This window comes from Solanum tuberosum, unplaced genomic scaffold, assembly GCF_000226075.1.
Source record: "Solanum tuberosum cultivar DM 1-3 516 R44 unplaced genomic scaffold, SolTub_3.0 scf00235, whole genome shotgun sequence".
NCBI classification, from domain to species: domain Eukaryota; kingdom Viridiplantae; phylum Streptophyta; class Magnoliopsida; order Solanales; family Solanaceae; genus Solanum; species Solanum tuberosum.
The window spans coordinates 933,178-957,581 of NW_006239159.1; the positions used below are offsets into that span (position 1 = coordinate 933,178).

Sequence of the window (24,404 nt, forward strand, 5' to 3'; positions counted from 1 at the left end):
GAGAGTAATATGGTCGATTAATGTTGTTTAAAACCTTATTTAAGTGTAAAATAGTTGGTGTTTAGCCTTAGAAGAGGTGGGGAAAGACTGAACTATCCCTCTTAAGAAGCTGTCGAAAAGCTTCCACGGGGTCATCAATGGTTCATGGCTTGATCTAAGAACCGTAGATCCCATCCGTGGAATTTATATTGAAATTTTAAGGCTCAGAAGTTCATTTTATGGGTCCAAACTACGACCTGTAGAAATTTCTATGGACGGTAGATTCAATCCATAAGAATTAAACCCAAAATTTTGACTCCCAGTACTTTTTCCATGAGTGAACAGTATGGGTTGTAGAAGTGATTCGTAGGTCATTGACTTGGAAATTTTATTGTGGTAGTCTCTGGTAAAATGGTCATAACATTTTACTCCACACTCGAAATGAGGCAAACTTGGTGGTGTTGCAAAGATGATTCATTGACCTTTAACTTGATAGGTCATGGACCACCTAATTCATTATGTGCTGAGATATATGATCGTCTGAAGTTGACCTAAGTTAAATCTTATATCAAAACTTAATCGGTAAGGAAGATTTCAACTCAACTTCGTGCTAGGGGATTCTAGTGACCTTAATTTATATCCAAATCCATTTCCACTCTAAAGAATTGGCCTTAACACCTAAAAACAATTTAAGAATCACCCGATACGATCTTATATGCAAATGAAGAATGGTTCGGACCTTAGCTTAGAAATTTTCGGAGTGTTACACCACATATACTAAACATTTTTAAAATCTTCCTAATGGGAAAAATCTAAAAACATAATGTGAGACTCGTGAACTCCAATCTTAACTTTACCTTTGATGGTGACTTTCTCAACAAATTTGGAGCGCATCTTTTCAATATATGGCCTAGTGCTCATGAATTTACCCACCAAAGTTAGTTTAACTCTTCAGCAGACAACAATAACCCCATAATAATCACTTTATGTGAAAATGATTGTCGGCATGCCAGTGAGAGTAGCATAACAAACTTTCACTTATGGATTCCCAAAGTCAATGGTTACTAAGGCCTGTGATAGCACTTAACAGGCTATTGAATTACTTTGGAAGGTTAGATTGTAATGACCCTCTAAGTTATTTTCTTCTTTTTTCGGTATGTTCAGCATTTAGAGGTTTCCTATAGTAGTCCCAAATCATTTCTGACCTACTAGGACGATCACCATGCCGTTCGTTTGGTTTTTATATAAGTTTTTCTATTTTGAAGCTTCTAAAGTTTAGATATTTGACTATGACCATAACTTCAGGTAGGAGTGTTCACGGTTTGGATAAAAACCGATCCAAGCCGAAAAATCAAATCAAACCGATTTTATTTGGATTTGATTTTGTTTGATTTTAGATATTTTAAAATCAATAGTATTTAGTTTGGTTATGGTTTTGTTCGAGAAAAATCGAAGAAATAACCGAACCGAACCGACAAATTATTTACTTATATTTTATTATTATACATACGAAATATATTATTTTTATAAACAATTTTAAAGATCTTATATATGTTTTCATCAAAATTTATTTATAATTTACTTAAGAAAACAAAAATGTACAAGGTGAGAACATTTATCTTATTATTTTCATGTATATGAGTGTTTATGACAATTCTTTGTAGGATTGAAAATGTCATTATCTCTTCCTTCTGGGGCAAAAAATAGTGAATTTTGAAGCTTTATTTATAGTAAGCTCAGTGATAAAAAATTATGTAATGTCAGTTATTCTAACAATTTTTCGTTTTGAATGGAATGTTGTCACTTTTCACATTTTGAATTAATTATTTATTTTATTTTTGTGTATGATTAATAACCGAATAACTGAACCAAATCGAAACCGATAACAACCAAATTTAAATCGATAAATATGCATTATATTTTATTTGATTTGATTTTGATAATTTCAAAACCAATTAAGTTGATTTGATTTTAAATTTAACTGATAAACGATTCAAATCGACCCGTGAGTACCGTTAGGATAAAAGTATGGAAAAATCCTTTTGGCCAGAAAATTTGGTCAGAATGATATTTTAACTATGTTATTTTACCTTTTTAAACATTTTTACCATTTTAATTTTAATACCTTTTAACTAAAAAATGAAAAAAAATCAGTATATTTTAAAATTAAAAAAAATATCATAATTTTTTTAAATTTCTGACCATTTAGCACATTAATATGAAAAACATAAATGTGAATGAGACTATGAGAGTATGAAAGAAGACTAGTGACACGTGGCTGTTATGTCCTTGGAATATTACAAAAGAGAAATGTCATCTTCTGTCGGGGGACATTTATGAACAAATTTCCCTTCCCGCATTTTTCGCCTTGACCATGTTATAAAATATCTTTAAATTATTTAAATTGAATATTCTTATTAATAGATTGGGATTATAGGATCCCACATATATAGCTTAGATATGTGATTGATAATTTAATCACAGTTTAGGTATTATTTTATACCTTATTCTAAAGCATTTAAAATAAGTCAATTCAATTTAAATTTGCTCTTATTTTGGACCAAAAACTTTAAAAGTCTGTTAAATTTGGTATTAAATCAAATTAAATTGCATAAAATGTGATGGAAAAAGTAAAGTATAAGTTATTATAAATTGTTTGACTGTGAAATTCTAGGTCCCGGACTTTTTTGTCACTTTAATTTGTTGGTGATACTGATTTTGAAATGAAGTCAAGTAAAGGTAGTTGCAGGTCATCCTCCTGGTTTTGGTTCAGATGAGAATTCATTGTCGGTACTCATATCATCATCTATTTTGTTGTTTTTGTTTTTGAGAATTCATATTGAAATTTCGATTAAATTTAAATTATATATTACAAGGCTTATTTCTCCTTATCTAGTCTGTCTGTTTAAGCATGAAGCAGTCCTACAACTGCACCGAAGTTGGTTCATGTATTTTTACTGCCCTCTCTTTCTATTCTATCTAATTTTTCTTCTCTCACACACACAGACCTCCTTATTTCCTTCTAGCCTACTCACTACTGAAAACTTGAAACTCCCAATTTTTACTGCTACACCCATTTTCATCATCTGCTTATACATTTTACACTTTCCCTTATATATGATTTTCTTTTGTTTGATGTAACAAATCTTGCTTTCTTATGTTGGAAATAAGAAACTTTCCCTTTTATTGTTAGCTTTTGTTCAAGTGTATTACGTAATTATTTATGTCCAGGCCCCACTTGTTAATATATTTTGTATCTCCAATTTCTCACTAGTCCAAGTTTCAGTTTTTACTCATCATAACTAGGACACTACATTTTTACTTGAATTCTTCCAATACAAATATCTGCAATTTTATCAGTGAAGAGCTTCTCTAATGCTAAATTTGGTCAGAACAAGAACTCAGCCCAGGTCTAATAGATCTATGCCTTTAGTAGGTGAGCTCCTAAATGCTCTACTTCTTATTTCCTCAATTTTATTAACACCTCAATAGCACTTCTCTTCTTGATCATGATTTTTGATGGTTGTTTGCTAATCTCTCAAGTGTTTATGTTGTTAACAGAATCTTTTACTCTGTCTAAACAACTTTCTTTATTGGTTATATATAGCCATGGATTATGCAGATCCAAAGAAGAAGAACAATTTTGTGGGTAAAATTCTTATGGCTGCTATACTGACTGCACTATGCATTCTTATGCTCAAACAGTCCCCTGATTTTAATCCCCCAACCGCAGTAAGTCCATCATCCTTTTCTTTATTAATTATTTACACACTCGTACTAGGGCTTGTTTCAATTAGGCACCTGAACACGTGATAAAAGTATCCCTTTTAGATACTCCCAATTCATATCCTGCAAAAGCTTTTGAACGTATTCTCAACTGCTGCTTATTACGTAGATAAGTTAATCACATAAAATATAACACTTCCTTTAATTACACACATTAGCCTCGATTGGAACAAACCTGAGGTTTTACGGCTTATTGAGGCTAATGCGAATAATTAGAGGAGGTCACATATTGTAAGTGGTTAACCTATCTACGTAATAGACGTTTGAGAATACACACATAAATGTAGCACTTTTCTTGTAGCAATTTTGCTAAAAATAGCCTCCCTATCCATTTGTAAAACACACCTTATTCTTCCAAGAAGTGTTCTCTCTCTCAAGAAAACTTGGTTAGAGTTTGCTCCCTCTTGGTATTTTCAAAGTTCGTTTGATATTTATATCAAAGTTCAATTTTTTAACTTGCATTTTTCATTACTTTTGTAATCCATCATTTTCATTGTCATTATTACTTATGGTTGGCACCGCCAACTACTTTTAATTAGTTAATTGCATTATCTAACACATGGCTGGCTCTGTTGCCTAATTTATTTATGGCATTTACATTTACATTCTTGCATATTTACATTTAAGTATCATTCTTTTGCTTCCTATCCTTCTTCCCTGTATTTCACTCCTATAATATTAGGGGGATTCGCTTCCCGGTACTTGGTTTTGGTTGGTCTTAATCTAGTGGGAAAAACTGGCTGTCCTTTTGTTGTTTACTGGTTCATTATTTTTCTTGAAGCTCTATAGTAGTGTATTATTGCCTGCACTTGCCACTAAAATCCAGTTTTGGTATCCATCTTGGTTTTTGGAACTATGGGAATATGAATTACTATCATGCTGTTTCTTCTCTGAGTTTGTCATAGTTCCTTTGTTGTTTCATATTGCAAGAGCTTTCTGTTGAGATAGAGCTGGTTTCACCTTTCTAACTGGAGTACGCCTTGTAACAATTGTCTAGAATGATGGATTAACAATTTTATCCTTTTGAGTTAATAACATTTGAATCAGCACAAATGATGGATTTGAATCTCCAGTTCTACAAGAAATGCAAATCCTCCTTAGAGTGAGAAAAAGGAAATATGTACATCTCTCAATTTCGCAATATTCTATTTTCATAACACGTGTATATTGCCAGGAAGTCATGTGACAGACAATAAATCATATGAATATTGGACAACTATTGAGCTTGCTGTTCACCATGTTTGTTTCTCCTGTTTCCTCCTCTTCAGTTCTCTCGTCATGAACCAGGTGTCACTCATGTCTTAGTCACTGGAGGTGCTGGCTATATTGGATCTCATGCAGCATTACGTCTTCTAAAAGATTCTTACCGCGTGACCATAGTGGTAATTTGTCCATTTTCGAAAAATTGGTCCTTTCCATAATCACTGTAGACAACTCTCTTTTTTTAGTTTTGAATTATTCAACTCTTGAGCATAAATATGTAAATGGGACATCATAGGGAAAATGATTTACTGATTTGACAGGACAACCTTTCACGAGGAAATTTAGGTGCTGTTAGGATTCTACAAGAATTATTTCCTGAACCTGGCAGGTTTCAGTTCATATATGCTGATTTGGGGGATGCCAAAGTGGTATATTGCAGTTTTTCTTAACTACTTTATGGTACTTAAGAAGTTTGTTTTTTCTGCCATCTACTTATTTCTGGGACGATTATATGCAGGTGCACAAGATATTCTCCCAAAACGCATTTGATGCGGTCATGCATTTTGCAGCTGTAGCATATGTTGGCGAGAGCACCCTTGATCCTCTTAAGTAAGTGTTGTTGAGTTTCTTTGAGAACTTTTGTTCCACGTAGACATGTATTTAGTTTGCATGATTTGAAAGGAACATAAAATTTGGATTTTGAAATGTTACTTTGATCAGTGAAGTCCTTTCTTTTCCCAAAAAGAGAAAAAAAGAACTCCCCAGAAACCTATGTATGTGCTGATAATGCAATCGTTTGGACATTGTTGTTTGAGAATTAAAGCTACGGTAACATTTTATTTTCTTGTCTGGATTTAGACAGTGTTTGGATCTTTGGATGCAGTGGCTTCTAAAGAAACATTTGTTTGTCTCTAAATTTTCACTTCTATTAAAGTACATGGGAGCTAACTCTTCTACCAGCACTTTGACGAGTTATGCATTCTATCCTATAGTGGAAATTTATAAAGTTGCCTTTGATCTTGCTTTCTGTATACGGTACTTAAAAAGGGATTGTCACACTCGTTATTTCAAATTGAGAGTGTTCTGTTAACACTTAATCTAGTGTACTAATTTTCCTTTAAAGAGATTTAGCAGACTAACTTTCAACCATGATATCCACGTTTAGGTATATTTTTATGGTAATGTTGCTTTGCCTTTTCCTTTTTACTTATAATTCGTATGCCGCTTCATGGCTCAATCAGGTATTATCACAACATCACATCAAACACCCTCACTGTACTAGAAGCAATGGCAACTCGTGGAGTCCCAACATTAATTTACTCTAGTACATGTGCAACGTATGGAGAGCCTGAAAAGATGCCGATTACAGAAGAAACTCCACAGGTGGGTGCGTTAAAGGTCATATGCATGTATTAGGCTCGAAGCATATGAATGATGTTTGATTCGATGTGGAGAGATTCACCATTTGTTAGTTGGGAGCTTATTACATACCAGCTGAGCATCATTCTCTCAAATTGCAGCAGCCTATTAATCCATATGGAAAAGCAAAGAAAATGGCGGAGGAAATCATCCTAGATTTTCACAAGAACTCAAACATGTCTGTCATGATTTTGAGGTAAATTGTTCTTATAGTCCTTTCCTTTTAGTTTGTGTTTTTCATGCTGGTGTGAATTGATCCTTACCTTTCCCTTCACTTTTTTATTGTTTCTATCTATTTGTATTTCCCCTGCTTGTTCATTATATCTAGTGTACGTTTTTGTTGATTTTTGTAGTCATTTATCTTCTAATCAACAAGGCCAGTCAATCTATTTTACTTTCTTGTTTACTGAAGTCTCGTATGTGAACTAACTGATCGAAATATTTTACCTTCTCAAAAAACTGTTCTCTTTTCAATTGTGATCCACTGGTTTTCATTGTTCCTTACCAAGTAAACTAAAAGCTTGCACTTCTTTGATCAATTTTGGATAACCAACTGCTATTATTGTTTTTGACTTTTAAGTGTGCATTATATTTCCCAAATTAACGCTTACATCAAATTTCTCGAAATTTAGATACTTCAATGTTATTGGTTCTGATCCAAATGGAAGACTAGGAGAAGCTCCGCGACCTGAACTACGGGAACATGGCCGGATATCTGGTGCTTGTTTTGATGCAGCTCGTGGAATCATACCTGGGCTTAAGGTCAGTAACTATTTGCTATCAAAATACTTGTATTTGTTGTATTTGCCAAAAAGTGGTCTGTTTGTCCAGTTCTATTGAGTTATGTATGAAACAGTGACCGTTTTGTTCAAAAAAGTATGTATAAAACAGTTTCAAACTTCCAAATGTCTTCCAATTAGTGGTTGTTAATTTTTTTTCTATGACAATCAAAACATAAGACTGCTCTATGCACAAGACTAAAGACTCTTGCAATAGAAGGGAAAAGTGGATGTGTGTATCATGATCAAATGAATTTTGTTGATAAACCATTGTACGAGTCACAGAGTTCTTCTGTTATGCAGGTAAGAGGAATAGACTATAAGACAGCAGACGGTACCTGCATAAGGGATTATATAGACGTGACCGATCTGGTTGATGCTCATGTTAAAGCTCTTGAGAAGGCAAGGCCAGGGAAAGTTGGGATCTACAATGTTGGAACAGGAAGAGGTAAACAACTTTGTTCTACATAATCAGTTTTTCTTTCTCAAAATGATCTCAACGTCTTATTGTCCCTCGTCTGCAAGTACAGGTAGGTCAGTGAAAGAATTTGTGGAGGCTTGTAAGACTGCAACTGGAGTACCTATCAAAGTTGACTTCCTTCCCCGTAGGCCTGGTGATTATGCAGAAGTTTACAGTGATCCAACTAAGATTAGGAATGAACTGAACTGGACAGCCAAATACACTGATCTTCAAGAGAGTTTGCAGATTGCATGGAGATGGCAGAAGTCACATCTTAATGGTTATGGTTTATCTGTGGCGGTGGCAAGATCCTGATGATGCTCTATCAACTTATTGTTGCGGAAGACTGACTTGAACCTGGTGTCACAGCTTAACTTAACATCGAATTATTAGTATCCATAAAGTACAGTTTTCAGGGGGGGGGGGGGGGGGGGGGATGATGTGTATTGTGACAATAGGCAGCAGTCTATTTACCCATTTGTTATGTGTATTTAGTGAGAGGGATATTTCAAATCAATAATAGTTCCCATTCAGGTATAGCTTCCATCAGTCTTCCTTCCTATTTTTAAGAATTTACTCCCAGAACTGTTCCTGTAGCTTCTCTTCTGGAGAAACTACAGCTTTTTCTTGTACATTCTGTTATTTTATTCTTTGACTTTGAGGCATAGTCGATTGATTGATTATTTATTGTATGTACTTTCATTTGTTGATGCAGAAAATATGTTCTACAAAACAACAGTTACCTCCCCAGCCAGGCTATAAATATGGCTAATATTACTGCATTGAATTTCTGTTTTTTCTTCTTCAGAAAAATCAAATCTGAAGGGTCACATAAAACACACTAAGGGGTCGTTTGGTAGTTGATTTAAGCTGGTATTCATGTATTAATTTTATACCATGTTTGATTTGTAAATATGACAAATTTATTCTTGTATTAATTTTATAAAATATTTGCTTGGTATGTACAAAAGTTATTCATGTATTAATTTTTTATGGTGTTTGATTGCCTTTTTTTTGTAATTCTGCATAACTAATATTTTTACATAACAATACTAAGTATGATTGAACTCTTGAAAACTCAAAAATAAGGCCTAATGCATGAATTCTAACAATTGAGCATGATTCAACCACAAACCCACCTTGATTCTAACTATTTAACATGAATTCATATTTAAAAGCTCAATCTAAAGACGGATAAGCCATAACCTACCTCAATGCAGACCGCTCACGCTCCAAATTCACAATTCCAGAGCTTTGCCCTTCCGAACAGCCTCTGATCACTACCACACTACCAAAATATGATAACAACGTCAATACGGATCTTAATACACTAAAAATGCAACAATTGGAGACAGACCCAAAATCGAGTAAAAAATGAAATTGTGGGATCTACCCCAAAATTGACTCTATCGTCAATGGATCCAAATTAGCTTACTAAACTTGTGCCCCAACAATGGGCACAATTCAAGCTCGAAAAAAGATCATGCAAGGAGATGAAATGAAAACGTCATTAAAGAGAGGACAGTCCTTCAGGACAAGAAATCACATGTGAAACGAGCTTTCCACGCCTTTTTGATGATCCAAATACAACACCACGCAAATTCCCGACACACAACAACAATAATCATCCAATTTGGAGCTCTACAATTCCCCAATCACAATTTGAACTATGAAGTGAGAGCTGAAATCTCAGCTAGTCTCTATCAAAAAGACCAATTAAATGACCTCTGTGAATGTGGAACTCAGTCTGTGGTCACAAAAGGTCTGGCCCCCAAAGCATCGCGAACGCAAAGGGTCAGCCTCTTGGCCTACTCGATCGTGGTGCAAGGCCCGTGAATGCGAAGGGTCAGCCTCTTGGCCTATGCGATCGTGGTACAAGGCCCACAAACGCGATGGGTAACTCATCAAGCCTCTACAAACGCAACACTGGGCCCAAGAACGTGGAGACCAGAACCACTAGTCCCCACGAACGCGGTCTAAGGCACGTGAATGCCAAGGGTAAATGGAGGTTGCACTAGCTGATGCATATCAGCTAGTTCCCCAAATCCCAAAATCTCTGACGGGGTGCTCGGGATTCATTCGGAACCTTATGCACGCAAACGAGATACGCTATCCCACCAAATTCAGATGTTCGAACTTAACGGAGATGTTGAAACTTCCAACTGAGATCGTCTCGACAAAAAGTGGGTCCCACACCCAAACTCTATTTTAAGTCATAAGACACTAGGTTGCTCAAATTGGGCCAAAAAGTCTTGGGAATCGCACCGAATGACCTTATAGACAAAACTCGATGTTGTGAAGCTAACGAAATTGTCAGAATTGCATTATGAGGCTGTCTACTTGAAGTTTTGATCAAAGTCAACCATTCAAGTTTCAAAACGCTTCAAATCATGGAAACTTACACAAAACCTAAATAAACTACCAGGTGATCGAACTATCCATCTCAATAAGTCATAAATGAATAGGGGTCAATATAGTAATCCTTTAAACACCAAAAAGAATGCAATAAATAGAAAATGACCTAGAGGGTCATTACAACATCCACTACTAGAAGGACTTTTGTCCTAACAAATAAATAATCAAGAAGTACTTAAAGGTTTAAACAAAGGGGGAAACTGCTCTCGCATATCATGCTCATTTTGCCAGGTAGCCTCCTCGACTAGATGATATCTCCAATGGATCTTAACAACATGAATGACTCTCGAATGCAATAGTTGCACATCTCTGGCGAAAATAGAATCAGACTCCTCTACAAAGGTCAAATGTCGTCCAAATGAACTAAATCATACTAGAGCATATGAGAGTCGTCAGGAACATACCAGCGAAGCATAAAAATATGGAAAACTGAATGAATACCTAAAAATGTTGGAAGTAGGGCCAACTTATAAGAGACATCACCAATAGTCTGAAGAATCTCAAATGGCCTTATATACCTAGGGATAAGTTCCCCCCCCCCCCAAAATCTTATCACGCCCTTCGCGGGTGATACTTAAAGGAATACCTGATCACCAACTCTAAATCTCAAAGGCCGACACCTACGGTAAACATAACTCTTATGTTTGCACTGAGTTGACCTAAGTGTATCCTGAATCACCTGAACTCTGTATAAGGACTCCTGAAGTAAATCAGTACCATGAGGCCTAGGCTTCAAAGACTCAAATCATTATTTGGGAGGCGATTTGAACCAAAAAATTTAGGAAATTAGTAGAATCATGTATTTTCCTTCATTTGTATGTGTTGGGGAGTAATGGAAACGAGGTGATGGATTCAATTATTAAACTTGATTGATATTAATGAATAAAAATGGGATTAATGAAAAGGCAATGGGTTGATCATAATGCTTTGTGAATTTTCCTTGTTGTGAACCTTAATGTGATGATTGATGAAATGCTTTGATGGCATTATTGTGAAATGGATTTGCTTGAGTTGTAGTCTATTCCTTGTGGTGTGAAATTGCTTACTTGCATTAATATCTGAGCATCGTGATGAGACATGTGATGGTCATTGATGCCAAGGTCATTTCCGTTGTGTTTATTGATGTCGAGGTCATTTTCGATGAGTGTTATTGATGTCGATGTCATTTTTGGTAAGTGTTATTGATCCTAGTCATTTTCGGCGAGTGTTATTGATGACGAGGTCATTTTCGGTGAGTGTTATTGATGCCTATGTCATTTTTGGTGACTGTTATTGATGTCGAAGTCATTTCCAATGAGTGATATGGATGTTGAGGTCGTTATCGGCGAGTTCTTGAACTATGAGCGGTTCCCATGAGTTTTGATTGATATTATGCGTGATAAATCTGTGGATTTGTGTTCAGTGTGCTTGCTTATTGTGCTTTGATAAACTTGATACTTGTGATTGATCTATATGACACTTGTGATTGTCATACTTAATACTTAGTGATTGTTGAATTGTGGCTATTAGACCATGATCATGAGAAATTGTGAACTCTGTGTATTATGAACTATTAGGTTGGGCAGATTTCTATGCAAGTTGTAGCTGATGAGGTTCGGTTGGGATGAATGGGGTACTTGCTTTCTAGCTAGTTTTGCTTTATTTATTAGGTTTCTTGGTGAGTTTCGTGTTATTTGATACTCACTCCTTGCTTCTACACTTGTGTAGGTTCTGAGCCTGGTTCTATGTGATTGCTCTTCGTCTCTTTACCTGAGGCTTGTTGAAGGATTTGAGAGGTAGTTGCTTGTCGTCCCGACAGGCCCTCCTCTTCCTTTATGTTATGCTTTGTTCTATTTGAGAAACAACGACAATGAGACTTGTACTTATCTTTCAATTCCGTACTTTTATGTATTAGTGGCTTGTACGCATGATAATCAGGTTTTGGGGTTATATTAGAATGACTAAGTTTTCCGCTTTTATGTTATTCTTGTTTTATTTTTCACATTGCTTTTGTTTCGTTGGGTTGAGGCTGACTTGTCTTGGTTGGAATAGACAAGTGTCATCACCCATTTTTGGATCGTGATACTAAATCTACAGTAAGATCAAAATTAGTATTTTTATTGCAAAATCTATAATTTTAAATTCCCTCTAATTCAAACTTCTTATTGGTGGATTCTATTATTGAAACTATTATATTTCATATACATTGATAATTCTTGATTGATGGTTCATACTTATCCTACCACATGACCCTTTTTAACTAAACTTTTTTGAAAATCTTGTTATAGTATTTTGTATGCATTATTTTTAAGAGTAAAATATATTTTGATAAAGTTCTTTATACCTATTTTAAAGAAAAGATTATGTTTTAAAGAAATCTAATCATTTGAAAGATTCCTTGTGAAAGTATTTTTTAAGAAAATTTTCTTTTACAGTATCGTGAAATTCAGAACATCAGTGTATTTCAAATTGTTGTGATTATATTCTCACCAGCAATACAACTTTACAAATTGTAAGCAAAGATTCAGTATGATTTCAATTACAGTTTTCATGATATATTATAAACATATATAGATTATTTTAAAATAATTATTTAGCACTGAGAGGACGCAGCTATAAAAAATTCACATCTCATATCCACGTGCTACCGTAGAATTTGAGTGTAGCGCTAGTCGGTCAACTCCTTTAACCCAAGAGGCGTCACAGTGGATCCACATTCTATATATATGTTCTATACTTTGACAAGGTATAAGGTAGCCCTCTTAACTGAGTTAGTTGTTGGTAGGGGTGTACATGATCGGGTTGGGTTGGATTGGGTTTTTCAAATATCAAATCAAATTATTATTATCAAATTTTAAAGTTTATAAATCAAATCACACTAATAAAATTGGGGTTTCTCAGGTTTTGGGGTTATATCAAATTTTTCTGATAAAGTATCCATACAAACATATGATTAACTTGTATTTTAGATATATTTTTAGTTCTATCAAAATAAAATCATCTAAGGTGTTTTTTAAGAAAATAACACAAAATATGAGATAAGTGATGACACAAAAAAATTAACAAAAAATAATAATGAAATCGCATAAAATAAATATCGCAAATAATAGGTAATAAAAAATTATCATAATTTAAAAGTGCTAAATCATGCAAAAATAAATCTAATAAGTAGTAATTAAATGACTAAACATTAAAGAAAAACTAAATTAGGTTATGTATTTTAATTTTCTATATCAATGTAAAATTAAAGAAAAATTATTCAATATTATTGTCATTCTTAGTATTTGATAAAAAAATTTGTTAGCATTAGTATTTATTTGATCTTGATTTGAGCTTTATTAGAGTTACTAATATCTATGGATTATAATCTTTATTGGACCATTCAAAATTTAAAGTCTCCAACATGAAATAATATGTTAAAAGATAAAAACTATGAGAAATATAAGAAATATTTATAAATTATATCAAAGTAAATACTTTGATGTATAAAATAAATTTTAAAAAAGATATATATAATGTCGGGTTAGTTTGGTCTCAGATTGACTTTTTTTTAGTTAAAACCAAACCAACTCAAGTATAGTCGGGTTTTTTTTCCAATACCAAACTAAGTCTAACCAAACCACTAGTCGCGTTTTTTTTTCCTGTTACAATTTGGTTCGGTTTTGTTCACCCCTACCTTGCGCTCTACTTATTGTCTTGTAATTACTATATGTTGTTTCGTGTACTTTTGTTACTTCTTTTTCTGGACTGCTTTGAATGATTTCTCCTTGATATGAGGGTCTATCGGGAACAATTACCTCTCTACCTTTGAACAATTACTATGTAGGATTATACTGAGTATGTTATTATTATTGTAATTCAGTTTGTATATATCATTCGTTTTGCCTTGTTGGTTTTGAACTACATGTTCAATATTCAAGTCAACTTATATATTCTTTCGAAATTAGCCCACTTGCAAATTATTGTTTCAATCACCAAAAAATATGCTTGCCACTAATTATACTAAACTAATCTTTATTTGGACTTGCTATCATCTTAGTGGCTAACCATGAAACCATTACATTAATTAATCTCAAGAAGTTTATTACTTTGCTACTATAAAAACCAAAGATTCCAACTCAACTATGCAACACGAGTCTTAGTTCTATCTTTTTTCTCCAAAAATCAAAATGAGAAGCTTTGGAAATTTGGGTCAATGGCTCTACTTGCATTTGCTTTGGTAATTTACTTTGTAGCCAGCACTGTTGTTGCTGATTACTCTTATGACTACACTTCTCATTCACCATCTCCATACTACAAGAAACCGGAAAAACATGTTGAACATTCTCCATCGTATCACTATTACAAGTCGCACGCTCCTTCAAAACATTACAACAAGGCACCTGCTGTAGCAAAGTATTACGAGTCACATGCTCCTTCAAAGCACTATTACAAGTCGCCTGTGGTAGCAAAGTATTACAAGTCACATGCTCCTTCGAAGCACTACTACAAGTCACCTATTGTAGTGAAGTATTACAAATCACATGCTCCTTCGAAACATCACTACAAGGCACCGGTGGTAGTGAAGTATTACAAGTCACCAGCTCCTTCAAAGAAGTACTACAAATCACCAACTCCTTCAAGGTACTATTACAAGTTACCATCACCTACAAAATACTACAAATCGTCATCGCCAGTAAAGTACTATAAGTCGCCTACTCCATCGACGCATTATTACTACAAGTCACCATCTGTAACGACCCGCTAGGTCGTTTTGAGAACTAGGACTATTTTGACTCTTCCGGAAAAAGATTTAAAGGGGTATTTTAAACTATTCAGTAATTACGAGTATCTAGTTGATGAATTTTTATTTAATGAGTATTATAGTTATTAGTTAGTGGGCCAAATTCATAATTCAATTAATACCCAAGTAATTTGGCCCATGTAAATAGATGAATTAATAAGAATAATTGAGGTTTAATAATTCTTTGTCACCCCCACAACCCACTAAAACTTCTATCTGCACACGACGAGGAGAATCATCGCATAACCTCAACCATCACGAAATCTGCCAGGTAAAAGAAAAATAATTTAAGTTGATATTGTCGTGTGTGTATGTGTTGTCTGGGTAGGAATTTTATTTGGCTTAACGGGTTAGAAATATGTTGTAAGTTATTGCTGCCAACAAATCAGTGCTAGCAAGATTTCAGCAGGAATTTGTCATTAATGGATATAGAATTGTGTTGATAAGATTTCGGCTGGAACATAAATAATAAATAAAGTTAAGGAAAGCAAATTTTGGAATCTTGACACTATACCGTAGGATGGTTTCTTTGGTAGGAAAATTAATTGTTAATTAGGAGAGGGTAATCATTACGGTAATGATTGACTCATGATTTTAAGTGGTAATTCATTTAATAAGGAACTGAAGTATAGTAATTATGAAGGCTTGGAAGTTGGAGCTTTTGTTAAATTTTTTGTTAGTTTCTGTTACTACTCTTGTCACTATTAATTATTAAGCATAATGGATATATATGAACAATATTAATAGTGGAATTAAGATATAACTTTAGGCTTAAAATTTAGGAATACGAGACTTGACATATTAGATGGCACCAAAAATTTAGGAATTTCATTATATATCATGGGTGTTAGTTTGGTGTCATTAGGTTGGGTGAGATTTATATATCATTTTGAGTTAATGATAGGTGAGTGGATGTAAGGTGCTGCGTAGTGGATAGTACAAATGTTGTTTGTTGCTTTGGTTCAGGATCACTGTATCACTTAGTTAAAATTCGTAGCATATTTTGTGTCTTGAAATATTCTGGTGGTGTTCACAATTGTTTACCAATAGTACTGGTTAATTGGTCCAAGAGTGACCATCATGGTTAAGTCGATAATATATTTAAAAAGTGCGAAATTTTAAGGGGAATAAGATGGTAACATTCGTGAAGTTTGAATAAGTTTTGGGGTTCGGGATAGAGGTATAGCTCGATGGATGTCTATAGATTCGTTTACTTATGAATAATGCATATGTGATAGATTGTGAACGTGTTGAAGCTTTGCGAAAGGAAAGGGCAAAATCTTGAGGATTCATGACACGTGTTCAGCATTCGAGGTATGTTAAGACTTTTTAGACTTCGTTGAAGGACGTTTTTCCTAATTAAAGGTTAAAAATGGAATAGACAATTGGTAAGGGTGAAAGATGGGGTCTTGTACCAATGGTGTGACGGGCATTGGTACGAGTACCTGTGTTATTAAAGGGAAAGTTTATTACTATAACATGATAGATTGTAATTCCAGAATGCCAAAACATATGGGCATTAGCTGATGTACTTAGTGACTTGATTTCTTTTGTATGGTTGTGTTTCCTTATTGAACCCGTATAATTGTGATAATTGAGGTGATTATATGTCATAGCGACATTTGATTTATTGAGATGTTGCATCATCCCCTTTTATTGATATCATATTGTGCACATGCATTGACATGAGATTGAGTATGATTAAAGGTCTAACACGTGGAGATCGTCCGTGTTGAGATCAAGTTAAAATTATAATTTGGGCACGTGGAGATTATCCGTGCGAGTGAGTGGTTATGATTATAAGTTGGGCACGTGGAGATCGTCTGTGTCGGTATATGGACTTCGCGAGTCCCCAATGGGTCATGAACTCTCGATGTATTTCCGAGGAGTATCATGTATATACAGTTGAGAGAGTACTTGGCATCTGAGGCATATCATTCATGGTGTCGCATTGCATTGCATCTCATTACATCCCTCATTCTCGTTGATTATGTGTGTTATTGGTGGTTAAACATTTCGTGACATTTAATTATCTCTATTGATGAAAACTTGGTTGATAAGTATAATGTGGACTTGTAAAAATTAAAGGATTATTTTCTTATATACTCTTGTCACTACTTATTTGTTGTCGGTCTATGAGATATACTGGGTACACGTGGTTTCGTACTCATACTACACTTGCTGCACTCTTTTGTGGTGCAGATTGTATTTCGAATTCGAGCATATTTCTTGGAGCTTGAGTCTGAGTTGGTCTATCTTGGAGTTGTGGTGAGCTGCTTGAACGTTCTGCGGCCCATACCTTCATATATCTCTAGTTATTAGGTTGTTTTGGTATTCTGATAGGATATTTCTTATGTTTAGACTTGTTATATAATTAGAGACTTGTATTGACTTTTAGAAGCTCTTGTACTTATGACACTAAATCTTGGGATGGTAATTTAGATTTCCGCATTTCATATTTCTAAATGACTTAGTGATTGAATATGATGTTTTCACTTATCTTTCTACTTTAAATATTGAATTGAATTGGTAAAGTATTGGGTTGGCTTACCTATCGGTTGGGAACATAGGTGCCATCATGACTTGTTATTTTGGGTCGTGACACCATCCCCATCAAAATATTACAAATCACCTATTCTTTCTAAATACTATAAATCACCACCACCACCAAAATATTACAAGTCACCAGTTTACTACAAGTCTCCTCGACCACCACCAACTTATTATGAGAAATCACCTTCTTACTACAAGTCTCCTCCTCCTCCACTATACTACAAAGAATCCACCCCTTCCTACAAGTCCCCTCCACCATACTACAAAGAGTCTACACCTTCCTATAAATCCCCTCCCCCTCCACCATACTATAAAGAATCTACACCTACCTATAAATCCCCTCCTCCTCCGCCATACTATGAAGAATCTACGCCTTCCTATAAATCTCCTCCACCTCCACTAAAGTACTATGAGCAATCGCCTACAACCTATAACTCACCACCTCAAAAGTACGAGCAATCTGTCACCTATGCTTCACCTCCACCCCCACCAGCATCTCCCCCACCGGTATACTACTAAACATTCAATAACTCTAAATTTCCATGATTTTTACCTCCTACTTTGGTCCTATTTCCTCTTCCAAAATTTTAATGTATGTTTGTCGAAATGATGGGCTTTGCTTAATGTGTGTTCGATATTGTTTTGTTCTAATTATTTGTATTATGTATTACTTGAGAATTAAGTAAGTCTTCCTCATTGTACCTAGATTAATAGTTTGTTACCAATCCTCTCTTTTTTTGTGTAATATTGTATCCAAATTGTTAATTTAAATGAGGTGGTATTGTCTCTTAGAGAATTTCCCTGCAATAGTTTGTAGCCTATCTACTTAAAATTTTTGGGAAGATCTACTAAATTTTTATGAATTTACAAATAGTATAAAATAAAAACAATTAATTAATAAATGATAAAGTTTAAATTAATTAAGACTGTAATATACATTTTAGGGTGAGTTAATCAAACATCTAATTAATTAAAGGGAAACAAAACAAATATATCCTTGAACTATCGAATATGGTATACGTATACCCATCGTTATACTATTGAGACACCAGAGTCTTTACCGTCCAAAAAATGGAGACCTTGTATCCTTCACAATAACAGACGAACACATGTCCTAATCATGTGCATCCACTTGATATTTTACTTAAATTTAACCCAAAATTAAAGACCCACCCAAATTAATAAAAAACTTGCTCAAATATTATAACTCACCCACTCACTAACACTGTCACAACCCAAGGTAGCCCTTAGGGGTAACATGACGTACAAGACCCTGAGAGTCCTCATACAAGCCACTTAGCATGCATCATACAAGATAATAGAATATGAAAAATTTAAAAGACATTTTCAACATATAAAAGTTTTATAGAGAAAAGCGGAAATCTAAACATAGTCTCAAAGACATCACGTTCCAAAACTGAAAGTAAACACAAAAAAGGAAATCAGAGCTCGGTCATCGGACTATGAGGACTCACCAATCTTCAATCTTCTATATGAGATCCCTAGCCACGGAAGTGCGAATCTGTAAGGTCGGTCCCTACATTTGGGGAAATGTAGGCAAGAGTATGTGTTAGCACAAAAATGCACCAAGTATGATAGCCATGCATAAAAGTATGAAATCATTCTAAAAAGTACATGTTCGTGATATGCAAAGACAAAGTCAAAACATAAGATAAGAGGGTTAGAAAACATAAAACATAATCATGATCAATGCAAGTAAAATCATCTTTGAACACATGTGAGATACTTTAAAGGCAACCTTAGTTCATTATTATTGTAGGAAGTAGCCTTAACCGACATAGAAACCATGTGAGCTATAACATGGACCCAATGTCTCCTACACCGAAAAATGTTGTCCTACTTGTGAAGGTAGAACCATGAATCTGAGCTAAAGTGGATCCACTAGCTAATATATATCTATCTAGACAATCATCCTATGGGGGCACATAGGTACGGGGTAAGGAGATTGCTATTAGAAACTCGGCCTTAACATGGTGGAACTTCCATCTCAATATCCTCTAGGTGCTAAGCATAAATCCCACAGAGTAGTTATTAATCCTAACTTGTCTTATCTTCAAAAGACATGGGTAGTTGCCACTTGTCTTATCATAGGATAACTCCTTAGACCATGCGTGAGAAAAACTTTCAGCATCCATGATCTTTTTCATAATAGCTTTTAAGGTCCCACAGTCATTCACTTCATGCTAGAGATGCCCCAAATACTATGGAAATAGTTTTGAAATCGTGGCCTATAATCATTGATGGCATATCAAGATACCATACTAATCAAGACCTAATTTAGGAAAATAACCTGAAAAACATTGAGGGCAAATCTAGATGTCATTCATGTCATGTGACCAAGCTTCATAGAACATATAGACAATCTCATCCATAAGCTTTCTTGAGTCATAAACATACTTTCATGAACATGCATTATTTTCAATAATTCATAAGTTTCATCATATTTTCAAAGTCAAAGCATCTTCAAATTCATTTACATCTATTTCATAAAGAGAAGACATGCATATTTTCACAAATTCATATTTCATAGTTCAAGACCCACATTATATCAACATAACTTAGAAACATGGGTTATGCATGGGTTCATGGGAAATCAACTTAGAAAACATGCAATTACTTCAATTCATGCATAAAAAGTCGTAAAACAGTCAAATAAATCAACATTGAAAGGAACTCATGACATGGAAGAAAATCCTAATTTCAATTGGAGATTTCTAACTTGAAAATTGGAGAATTTAGGAACTCCATGAATGAAAGGGCTCCATGGATGAAAATTGTCATACCTTGATGCCAAAAGCTTGAAAGCAGTGGAGGATTAGGAGGCTTGATCTTGAAACCCTAGCTTTCTTCTTCAACTTCTAGAGAGAGAAATATTTGAGAGGAAGACCTGATCTTCTTTTGAGAATTTAAGAGAATGAATTGAGTTTGGGTTATTTGGGGGTGTAAAATCATTATATAGGGCTTAAAGTAGAAGAAAAAAGATATAGTATTGAGTTAAAATAATTGGTGAAAAGACTCAAAACTCCTTGACTGAAAATTACCGAATTGGAATCAAGGAGGCCTTCACGGCCCGTCAAACGGATCGTGATGAATTTCTGGGCTTCACTATTTTGGGAATAACTTTTTACTCCAAACTTGGAATCAGGCAAACTCAGTGGCGTTGGAAAGAGGACTCAGAGATCTTTAATTTGATAGGTCGTGGGCCATCTAACTCGTTTTTTGCTAAAAGATATGATCATTTGAAGTTGACCCTAAACTCTAAGTCTAATGAAAGCCCTTCACAAACGACTTCACGGTCCGTGTGAAGTTTCACGGGCCGTTTTGACGCCTGTGGTCCTTGACCAGTGGCTTAAGGAGAACCCCTACTGAACTTCACCACTTCATGGCCACTTGTACGGCTCGTCTCCCTTTTCACGGCCCGTCTAGGGGTCCGTGGAAGGGAGCCTGCTTGGGGCAGGTTCTGCCTTATTGTCACGTGCACCATGACGGACCGTGGTCCCCTTCACAGCCCGTCTAGGGCTCTGTGGAGGGTCCCATGGTCCAGCTTTGGGCTCTTGACAAGCCCGCTAAACCCCTTCCTAGTCTTTCTCGAATCCGAAGTGTTACAAACACCCTAATAATATGCCCAAACCAAAACACCCCCAAATTATGTGTTCTTCAATTCTATCTTTATTTTCAATCCTTCTTCAAATTTTACCAAAACAGAAACACAATAGCATGTGCTTTAAATGAAAAACAAGACACCCACTTTAATTCTTTGTTCAAATCGATTTTTTGTTGTTGAAAGGGGTTGAAAATACTACCACCATTGACAAACATAAAGTGGGTCTGCAATTGAATCAAAAATTCAAACTTGAATTGATTTGTTGGTAAAAGGGATTGGAAATACTCACCATTGATGAATAAAGCTTCAAGCTTTAAAGTGAGTCAATAATCGATCGAAAATTTTGAATTTAAATTGATTTGTTATTGTTGGAAGGGGTTGAAAATTCTACTACCATTGACATTGACGGATTAAACTCCAAGATTCAAAATGGGTTTGCAATGAAAACGAAATTTTTGCTAATTAAAATTTTGTTAATCAAAATGTTAACTAAACCATGCAAAAATAAGTCTAATAAGTGGTAACTACATAACTAAATACTGAAGAGAAACTAAATTAGGTTATGTATTTTAATTAACTAAACCAATATAAAATTAAAGAACAAATATTCAATATTATTGTCATTCTTAATATTGAATCGGTTTATTTTGCTAGCATTAGTATTGATTTGATTTTGATTTGAGCTTTATTAGAGTTACTAATATCTATGGATTATAATCTTTATTTGACCGTTCAAAATTCTAAGTCTCAAACATGAAACAATATGTTAAAAGATAAAAACTAGAATATTTATGAATTACATCTAAGTAAGTATTTATATATATATATTTCGGGCATAACTTGCATACTATTTTATGTTTTCTCTTCTCAATCTCAGATATTCAGATATCAAGTTTTAGTTAATCAGTTTTAGAACATGTCTCGACTTCTCACTTGAAAATTCTTACTTCATACTATTCGATTGACTTATTCTAGTATATCTTCAAAGTTATTCATTCAGCCCATTTTATTTAGTTTTAGTCTATTGTTATATTCAGTTATTTTACATATCGAACATTTCATGGACGTCAATTTGGTATGCATTGTTTTATAATGCAGATTCACCTACTCCTGACAGCACACGCATTATTTGAATCACTTTCATCCGACCTCGATGAGACCTCCTTGCTTTCGGGAGGCTTCAGTTTATCTAGAGTATTAGTAGTTAGTATATGTTGGTTGCAGAGTATGCATGTCACTTGGGGTCTTCTCTTAGTAACCTATCTTCCGAACTTCATAGACGAGTCAGTTGAGTTATAACATTCAGCATTGTTTTTCAAAACATATACGTATATATTATTTAGATTTTAAAATCTTTAAATAGAATTCCTGAGCTTGTTTTTTCTTGATTTTTTGTGTTCATCTTTCAAAAAGTTTTCGCATGTGTTATAACCTACATGGTCGTAGTAAGTCAGGTCTCTTGACTTCACTTGAAACCAACAATGTTTCTAGGTGCAGGTCTCCGAGTGTAGGCTCAGAACGTTGCACATCCTATTACTATTTTCCCACTATTCCATCATATATTTCATGATTGAATCCCTAAAATTGGTTAAAAATTTGAGGGATGGGGGGTTTTCCCTAAGTTATAAACTAACTAAGAAGCTAAATGCTAAAACCAACAGATCAAAGGCTAATACAATCAGCAGCACTAATATTATTGGCTTTGTTCCCGCTTTTACCTATAATACTAATAAATAAGAAACTCTAGTCTAGTAATTAGAAAATCAAATCACATTTCTGATACAAGAACTAGAAGCAAACGAGCTTGAAACTGAGTTTTGACCGAACAACTAGATCTGTACCAATATTTAAGACTCATACAAAAAAGAATCGTTGAATTTCAAGGTCGTATGAGGGAATTAGGGTTTATTTTAGTGAAAAAATAAGAGGTATCTGGTGCGTGCACCTTTAGAGACCAAATTGACTTGTAGCGATGGGAACATACTTTTAGCGACAAGCTGCCCTTTCAAATCTCAAATAAGCAATGAAATGTTCAGAGGAAACCTATGTTGCTTGGACTCTCCTAAAGTATTAAAGGGTGTGTTGGATCCTTCAAAAGTAGCGCATTTTTTAAGGACCCGACACGGGTGTGGCATCATTTTTGGAGAGTCCAAGCAACATAGGAGGAAACTATAGTTCAACAGAGGTGGCATCCTGTGTTTCCTGGAGGTTAGAGATGGGTTTCTCAACCAGAAGGAGAGAAATAAATAAGTCAAGCTAGAACCAAGAAGGGGCAAAGAACAAAATTCTACTCAAGTGAACTGCAATAATAAATACCACAATCATGCTTGTATACATTCTCATAAACTACATGTGGAGAACTCTATAGGGTGGAATGATAAGACTCTTAACAACTCTGATGGACAAATGGAATTGCTAGAGCAACATTGCAGCGACTTGGAAAAGATAAATAAACTAGGGACTTATTTTACAAGTACTGGAACAACATTTAGGTCCTATAAAGTTCATAATGGACCAAAAGTAAAAACCCTGTCAAAAGATCAAGTGTGTATGCATTATGCTTCACAAGACTGCAAACTTACATGTACAGGAAAGTTTGTATCTCACTTGTAGAGGTGGAGGTTAATCTTCTTGTTGAAATAAAGTATAATCTGAACTCGCTTCGCTCTTGTGGACCTGCATGAAATTGATCCAGGTTTATGAGATACACATATCCTTCCATCTAACAAACTTCAGAAAAATCTCCACTCTGCACAATTTTCTGTAGGGAATCCTTGAAAAGTAACCATTCTCAAATGCTGCTCACCCTTCACTCCATCTTGTAAACATACTAGGATTAATAATTCATTTGAAGTCCTAAACAACAATGATTGGTTATATACAGGACACAGACCTTTTACTGCCTATGCAATCCTACACACTACCAAAAGGCAAGTCATTACGACTACATCACAACTATTATGCTACTCAAACAATATATACTACTGAAATTTGCATTGTATGTGCAGTCTTTTAAAATTGGAAATGGCATAGTCATGTGGAAAGGTATATCTTATATTGAGGTACCACTAATGCTGGTTGCAGAAGTATGTGTTGTTAGCTACTAAGTATCCCTTGTTAAAACCAAGGTCTAGACAAGTCATAACAGAGGCAAGCAGTCAAGGTACAACTAACTGAACATTATCAATTCTTCAAGGGAAAAGGTACAAGTACCCCCCTAGACTATGACCCGAAATCCCAGAGACACACCTTAACTAAACTAAGGTCCTATACCCCCTGAACTTATTTTTTTTGTAATTTTGTACACCTTTTGTCTTACGTGGCACACTCCGTGACTCCACGTAATTGAGGCGCGTGGGAGATATTTGGATGCCACGTAAGACAAAAGGCGTACAAAATTACAAAAAAAATAAGTTCAGGGGG

General features: G+C 34.8%; 3 protein-coding genes across 4 annotated transcripts in view; 2 read left to right on the top strand and 1 right to left on the bottom strand.

Annotated features, from left to right (window-relative positions):
* Positions 1–2,986: 2,986 nt before the first annotated feature.
* On the top strand, positions 2,987–8,038 carry LOC102582776 (UDP-arabinose 4-epimerase 1-like). Of its 2 annotated transcripts, none has more exons than XM_015313170.1 (10): positions 2,987–3,415; positions 3,587–3,711; positions 5,034–5,147; positions 5,289–5,396; positions 5,486–5,577; positions 6,210–6,351; positions 6,492–6,583; positions 7,020–7,149; positions 7,470–7,614; positions 7,697–8,038. In XM_015313170.1, the coding sequence occupies exons 1-10, from the start codon at positions 3,355–3,357 to the stop codon at positions 7,939–7,941; spliced, it is 1,254 nt and encodes a 417-aa protein (XP_015168656.1). In that variant the 5' UTR covers positions 2,987–3,354; the 3' UTR covers positions 7,942–8,038. The 2 variants fall into 2 exon arrangements, with proteins under 2 accessions (XP_015168656.1, XP_006356905.1); XM_006356843.2 differs by having other exon boundaries at positions 2,988–3,415; positions 6,489–6,583.
* A 3,278-nt stretch (positions 8,039–11,316) lies between these two features.
* Positions 11,317–14,767, top strand: LOC102584768 (extensin-1-like). Its single transcript, XM_006356847.2, has 4 exons — positions 11,317–11,355; positions 11,598–11,633; positions 11,749–11,816; positions 14,131–14,767. Exons 1-4 carry the CDS (start codon positions 11,317–11,319, stop codon positions 14,765–14,767), a joined length of 780 nt encoding a protein of 259 aa, XP_006356909.2.
* Positions 14,768–23,266: 8,499 nt separating this feature from the next.
* LOC102583111 (AP2-like ethylene-responsive transcription factor At2g41710) overlaps positions 23,267–24,404 on the bottom strand; it is a 10,742-nt gene continuing 9,604 nt past the window's right edge. The window contains exon 10 of the mRNA XM_006356844.2: positions 23,267–23,657. Coding sequence (XP_006356906.1) covers positions 23,604–23,657 — 54 coding nt within the window. The 3' untranslated portion in view covers positions 23,267–23,603. The remainder of the gene's footprint in view (positions 23,658–24,404) is intronic.